Source organism: Brachyistius frenatus, unplaced genomic scaffold (assembly GCF_029030835.1).
Source record: "Brachyistius frenatus isolate BFR_SWC_R1_liver_20210118 unplaced genomic scaffold, ASM2903083v1 Contig_23, whole genome shotgun sequence".
Lineage (NCBI taxonomy): Eukaryota > Metazoa > Chordata > Actinopteri > Embiotocidae > Brachyistius > Brachyistius frenatus.
The window spans coordinates 416,354-423,734 of NW_027210622.1; the positions used below are offsets into that span (position 1 = coordinate 416,354).

At 41.1% G+C, this 7,381-nt stretch overlaps 1 protein-coding gene across 1 annotated transcript in view; it reads right to left on the minus strand.

Annotated features, from left to right (window-relative positions):
* LOC138620201 (myosin-9-like) overlaps positions 1 to 7,048 on the minus strand; it is a 30,777-nt gene extending 23,729 nt beyond the window's left edge. Inside the window, exons 1-7 of the mRNA XM_069697189.1 lie at positions 6,842 to 7,048; positions 2,489 to 2,679; positions 2,130 to 2,270; positions 1,798 to 1,954; positions 1,452 to 1,479; positions 714 to 807; positions 278 to 298 (exon numbers count right to left, since the gene is read on the minus strand). Coding sequence (XP_069553290.1) covers positions 278 to 298; positions 714 to 807; positions 1,452 to 1,479; positions 1,798 to 1,954; positions 2,130 to 2,270; positions 2,489 to 2,674 — 627 coding nt within the window. The 5' untranslated portion in view covers positions 2,675 to 2,679; positions 6,842 to 7,048. The remainder of the gene's footprint in view (positions 1 to 277; positions 299 to 713; positions 808 to 1,451; positions 1,480 to 1,797; positions 1,955 to 2,129; positions 2,271 to 2,488; positions 2,680 to 6,841) is intronic.
* Positions 7,049 to 7,381: the final 333 nt, after the last annotated feature.

Genomic DNA, 7,381 nt, shown 5'->3' on the forward strand with positions numbered 1-7,381 from the left:
TTCTGGTAGGTGGATTTTGTTACTTTGGACAAAGCCAATCTAGCTGTTGACCCCAGTTTCCAGACTTTATACCAGCAGCTTGATATCTACCATACAGACATAAGAGTGCTATCAATCTTTTCATTTAACTCTCAGCAAGAAGGCACACGAGGGCATTTCCCAAAATGTAAAACTGCTATGTTAAAGCCTGAGGCAACAGTCCTGAATGCATTTCCTTTGATATTTTCTGTTAGTAGAGTAGTACAGACATTTAATGGAGTCAGAGAGATAAACTCACATGTGACAACACAGCATTGCCCTGGAGAAGAGGTAAAAAAAAAAAAGTAAAAAAAAAAGACACATTTCAACACATTTGATACCAACTTCAACACAAAATTACAAAACTGCAGAGGAAACCTGGTGTCGCCTGATGAGTCATGAAGAAATTATTTAAACATTTCATGTCGAGAACTGCAAAAACACACATCTTCGTTCTGCTTCACTTTAAGACACCGCAAAGGTGAGGCAGGCATGTCGAGGCCTGAAACAGGAATGCTCAGTAGTCACGACGCAGCTTGTTCGGGTATACTACAACATTATAAAGATGGACTTGATCAGAGAACATCAGAGGCCAGAAAAATACTGGGGTCTTTCCATCGTGGTGTTTCCAACTGTTTGGACGAAGTAACTGAAAAAAAAAAAAAAAAAGACCAAAACAGCAGCTTTTTACTGACCTGATCTTTCTTGGACTTGAAGGATGAGGCGACATGTGCAAGATACTGAATAACTTTCTTTGTATTTTCAGTTTTTCCTGCTCCGGACTCCCCACTGCAGGAATAGAAAAAAAATGCAAAAAGAGATGTAGACACATAATACGAAACAATCAGAGGGGTCATTTATATTAAAAACAGGGACAGTACACTGAAAATTCATGATGCAAGTTTTCCGAAGTCAAGCATGAACTCTAAACCTCTTCACCAAACATAGATTAGAGCTGAAAAATTACAGTCATCTACAATTGTGCTTTATCTGCTGATGAAGATCATGTGATATGATCAAAAGCTCCAACAATGCAATTAAATACAGGTCAAAAACTGCAGCAAGATCAGATTTTTTTTGGCCACTTGGGGGCAACAGAAACGAGTTACAAAACTAACATTGACACATCATGCCTTTTAAGCCCAACTTGATAAACAGCTGTTCATTTTTACTGTAAGAGTGCACAGATGCTGCAGCTTTGAGTCAAGCTGCAGACTCAGGTGGTAATTCTCTCTTGGTTCATCACTACGAGTGTCATTTTTGCATAAAGCTTGCAGTGTATTAAAGGGAAAAACTAAATTGAGGCTTGATCGAACAACCAGGAAAATGACAGAATGTGCAGAAGCTGGATGAATGTCAACGAGAAGGACGAATTACTTAAGAAATAACTCCAGTTTAATGAGAAGGTAATAGGAGAAAAGAGAGAGACGTACGTGCAAAGAATGGACTGGTCCTCTCGATCTGTTAGAGGAAGAGGAAGACGAGAATACCGATAAGGAGACAAAGATGACTGAACAGAAAAACACAAGCAGCTGAAGTGACGCTCAGTCACGTGTTGTGTGTTTGTGACAAAGTATGTCTCTATACAATGTAGCACTGAAACGATGAGGTGATTTTAAGGTTTTAGGGAAATTGCAATGGATTTTATTCACTGTTGTATTCTAAATTGTGTATTGAGTGTAAATATTTATTGAATAAAGTAAATTAAAAAAAATTAAGTAAATAGACATTAGCTGTGTGTGTACTTTACCAACAAACATAAAAATGCGACAGTGGTACCCTGCATCATGCTCCTGTAGGCCGTGTCTGTGATGGCGTAGATGTGAGGGGGCATCTCATGTCTCTTCTTGCCCTTGTACATGTTCACTATGTCCTCACTGTAGATGGGCAGGTACTTGTATGGGTTGACCACCACACAGAAAAGACCAGAGTACGTCTGCGCGAGACAGAATATATGAGACTGTTAAAGAGGAGCTTGATGCTGAATGAGCTGCATGAGTACACATGAAAAATGCCATGAAGAGACGACCTGGAACATGAAATTATGTTGAAACACACATTTGTGGTGCTGCTAAATAAACACGTGCACACATGTATCCACCCAAACTCACATAGATGAGTCCAGAGTAGTATCTCTCCTTGAGGTTGTGCAGCACAGAGGCCTCATTCAGGCAGGTGAGCTCCGCCATGTCCTCCACCTTGTTGAACTTGGGTGGGTTCATCTTCTGAATGTCATCCTTGTTTACCTTCACCTGAGGTTTACAAAAACAAGGCACCCGTCAGACAGGCTTCCTGAACAAGGTTAACAGAGTGGAAACATATCAGTTTGACATTGCACTGTCTAAAGTTTTAGTCATAAAAGCATAAATCAAATGAACATGCAGGTTTGTTGTCAGTTGAGGACAATGTTCACCAGCAACTTATTGTGTATCATTAAATGAAGATATTCAGAGAAGTTATTGACGTTCACCTTCTTGCCAGAGTCGGTCAGCTCCACCACACACTCCTCTCCATGCTCCTCTTTGACCGAGCCGGCCTCGAAGCCCAACTTCTCATTGGGGACCCACACCAGCTTCTTGGTGGCCCAGTCGGCCTGAGCCATAGGGTTATTCGTCGAGCCGCGGTCCCCGTACAGGAACTTGTCTGCGTCGGCCATGGTAGCTTTAAGACGGAGCAAGAGAATGAGTTCAACAAATACAAAGCCAGTTTGGAAAGTCTGACCTTTCGAGGCAAGGTTAAATGGCTTTTACAGATTATTGACATTTTACTGTGACACAAGCTTGACATGCTATATTAGGTCCTGTTCTTTGTCATTTCAATTAGTGAGATTTAAAAGAGAAGCAGCTGCATAGATTACATTACAAATACCTACACTCAGAAGGTTATGTTTTCACTTACTTAGCAGGGCTGTTAATTCTGTTTGGTGGAGGGTCTGGACACAACATTATTGATTTAGTGCAAATTGCTTCATGTGGTTTGATAGGCCATCAGTATTGGCCACACCCAACAAACTTAATTTATCTTTAGGAGACCAATTTGAAGATTCAAAAGGTTGACTTTGTTAATTAATAAAATATACCTGGAAATACCCAACAACAACAACAACAATTCGAAAAGGGATCAAATCACACCTATAGTAGCTCTTGGTCTCAAATTATGAACTCAAAGTGAAGCGGCAGAGTTTAAAGGAGCGAACGCGACAGGAGGGAAAGGAGCATCACGATCAATTCACACTGGAATCTGAGTCAACTTGACAAGAATCTGGATTTAGGTTTCTTTAAAACCAACCAGCAGCCAGTCAGTATTATTTTCTGTGACCGAGTAGCAGATCAAAATTCAGATTAAACATGTCTACACATGAAGAGGCTTAAAAAGACGCTGACAGTGCTCACTTTGGTTTGAATCCAGCAGAGAACGTTTGTTTCCCATCATCTCTTCTGTGTTTTATGTATTACAGTTGTACTGCTTCCTGTTCTCCTCTATGAGACCTCTGTATTGAGACCAATGCTCCATAACGACTGTTCTCTGTTTTAAATTTGAGCAAGTACATTTCAGAGGATCACAGGTCCACGTGAAAGAGGGTTGTGATTTAATGATCCACTACAAAATTTAATGGTTTCTTTCTATGTCCATTCCACATCTTTCCACCAGGTTTCATGAAAATGGGACTGTTAGTCCTGCTGAAAAACAAACAAACAAACCCCTTCGAAAACATAACCTCCATAATGCAAGTAAAAAATGTGAGAGTATTAAAATGTTTCTTTCATCCCCAAAATATTCTGATCACTATTATTAAGAGGACTTTGCAGCCTCTGAATGAGGATTAACTTTAACTGTGGTTTAGTTGACAGCTATTGACACTATCAGACTGGTGTTAGTTCAACTCCACAGTTCGCTGCATTATATTGATGAAAAGTGCTACATACTGTAAAGCGGAACAACTGAACCGTTTGTGTCTCTGAGACTCTAGAATCTGTTCCAATCCTCTCGTGTGATGAGGTGTGTGCGCTCACACAAACCTGCTCTCTCAACACATTCAGACACAACAAGTTGTCACTTTTCTCCACAGTATAACTCTCTCCTCTTCTACCTGTCCATCCTTTATTCCCTGTCTGGCCCACATTCCTTCCTCACCGACTCATTACACAGAATTCCACAAATTCCCGACTCCCGCTCCTTATCCACAACCCTCTGTTCAGATCCTCAATTTTCACCGGAGCTAATAAATGTGCAGCTATTACATATCTTTCCGCTGCGTGTATTTAAAGCCGCCTGTTGCTTAAAGTTACTGTATTTAACAGTCCTGATGGTGGTCTGTGGAGGAGGGATGCTTTGCAGGCAGGAAGGAAGGAATGTCTGAGCAAGTCTGGGCAGAGAGAAATGTCATCATTTCCTGACCACACCCTAAAGAAACAGTCAGCGCAGCATCAGAGACATTTGTTTAAAAACGTCCTAAAAAAGGATAAAACCGATCACCTGGATTCTGTTTTATACAACAGCATCTGTGCATCCAGAGTCTGAACAGATTCAGAGTTTACATGATAAACTACTTCAACGACAACCTGAAGAGCTCATTCTTTTGTTTCTGACAAAGGATTGTTAAATTTTTCCAAAGTCATGAAGGGGAAAAGAAAGAGACATGACAAAGTCAAAATGATCTTGACGTGATTTGATGAATGAAAATCTAAATTTTAAACTGAAAAGGTTATTTCTAATTAAGGTTAGAGAGTTATTACACAAAACAGAGCCTTAAAACAAAAAATATTCCAAATCGGTTTCTGTAAATACGAACATGGTGGTTTCTAAATCTTTTTGCTTTTTAAAAAATTATTTTGTATAATATGTCTCCAGGTTTCACACTTTTAAACTATCAAACGCAAAATAAGCAATTGGCCTCAATGGACTTTTTTCATCTGTACAGCATACACTCATCACAGGCAGAGGATGGAAGCTGACATACAGCAATGTGTGTGCATGTGTGTGCTTGCATACGAGCATGTGTGTGTGTGTGTGTGTGTAGAGTGAGGGATAAAGGGATCAGTGCTGAAGGTGTCATCTGTGTCTCTCTTAAGTACATTATGTGCTCAGACTCTTGAAAATCAGTGGGGGGAGGAAGAGACACTGAAGATCTCTTCTGGTTTTATAATGTGCTCTCAGAGTGGCACAGAAAACTAAATGAGTCATCTATTTATAGTGTGACGGGCATCATTATTAAACCACTAAACACACACACACACACACACACACACACACACACACACACACACACACACAGTTGACACAGAAAACTTGTGACAGTCGCATGCATGTTGCTTCGCTAGTTAAGTTATCCATGGGTTAACTTCCTCAGGAAGTTACACAAACTCTTCCTCTGCACATTTTGACACCATGTGTTTCAAAACGACAAATTGAGCTACTTCAATCTTCACATCCACTCTTCTGTATTAATTCCTGTCACTCAAATCTAAATTTAATATCCGACACAACCTGCCAAACCTCTGCTGAGGTCAGGATGATCCCATGAACCTGGTAAACCTCAACCACCATAAATACATTCCTATTGTCTGGACCTCTGGTCTAAAACTGCATCTCCACTCTCCTCCTCCACCTGCTCTTGGCTGCCAGTCAATCCCTGCTTTATTGAGGCTTCTGTGGCTCACACAGAGAGCTCGAGCCCTGCCATCTGCAGCCTGGCTGCTGGTACGAGGCTGCTGTGGTGAAGAACGGGTAAAAGATCTACAATGTTGTGGCCCTGACCTCAGGGATTAGTTAGAGTTAATATAGTGAATGAGAGGATGCTGGATTTGTTAAATGTTTAAAGTTTCAGTTGGAGCAGGACGAGCAGTTAAATCTGTATTTGTCAAACAGGCACAATAAAAAAATAAAAAAAAAGAGGGGAAAAGTTTTCAGATGTTTGAATTTCACTTTGTGTGTAACAACAGACTGCACTGCGAATGTTGATAGGGTGTTTCTGCAGCACCTTTGGATGACTGTGACTGCAGTGCTGCGAAATTTCCGGGCTGACCAAAAAGAGGAAGACTCCGTTATGATAAGAAACTATTGTGACTAGTCATACCTAGAAATATGCCCCAGTTGAGGCAGCCTTTTCAAAAATCACGTTGATAATTCATAACAGACAAGAGCTCCAGATCACAGCCCTAAAGCATCCACCATCCAGCCATTCTTTTAACCTGAGGGTAGACTCACAGCAGCTGGGTGTGTAGTTTGTTTTATGGCAAAAATAATACAGTTCATCTCATACAAACCACCAAGTAAGCTCAAGTCTAAACAGTGAATACCCGAGATGAAAACATGAATTTTCAGACCACAGGACAGGCCTGTTTTTCCTGTCCTGTTGGTGTCCCTTTGCAAAATATTATTAAAGAACCGTGCAACCTTCCAGCAAAGAGTTGTGCTCATCGGGTAAGCAACTTTTAATTTACACAACAGTTTATAAACCATTGTGATCCTTGTAGATTTAGACCCCTCTTTTAAAAGTATGACTGGGAGTTTGCCGGTTAAACTGGTGTGAGTAACATAACGAGACTCTTGACTCAGCAGATGTCCTACAGAAAGGATTTAAATTTATTCTGACACATTGCATCATGATTCAGAGAGAACTAGGTGATGATTGAGCATGCGCAGGTTAAATGGGGTCTTCTCTCTCACCTGATGAGAACACCTGGCCAGGTGCGCGAGCAAACCTGATTAAATGTGAGCTGTATTTGATTAATTTAAGCCCACGATCGTTCCCATCTTCTGGAGACACAGTTAAAACAACGGAGCTGTCTCTTAACTGCGGAGTAAAAACACGAGAACACACCTGGTTTTCAGCTGCAGGCACTGTAGGTGAGCTCTTCCTGTGTCCGTCTTTGCAGCAGCGTAGTTCTGCTCGACGATCCTCTGACCACAAAACAAGAAGCTGCTCCGGGAATAGAGAAAACAAAAACTCCTCTCTGCTGCTTTTTCTCGAGTCTCCAGCCGAGTTTCTGCTCTGTCAGGTGGCCCAGCTGCTCCGGCGTGGCACTGCGAGGATGATGAACAGTTTGCACCTTTGATCCGCCCACTTTTATTTTTCGCAGGTAACATAAAAGCCACGCCCTCTCCCTCCCGCAGCGTGTGCTGCGTTCAGGAGCTCCGCGTAAAAACCTGGAGTTATGAGATGTCGATACAACTAGTTGTGAAGAAAAAAAATAAGACCATTAAAAAAAACAAACAGATGCCATGCTTTTACAACCTGAAGGTTATTTTAACAAACAAACGGCGGAAAAAGCACATCGAATAATTGATGTGCACGTGTGATCAGTGTTTTGTTGCTGTGCATATTATGTCTTTCTGTGTATACAGGAAGCAAATAGGTTAA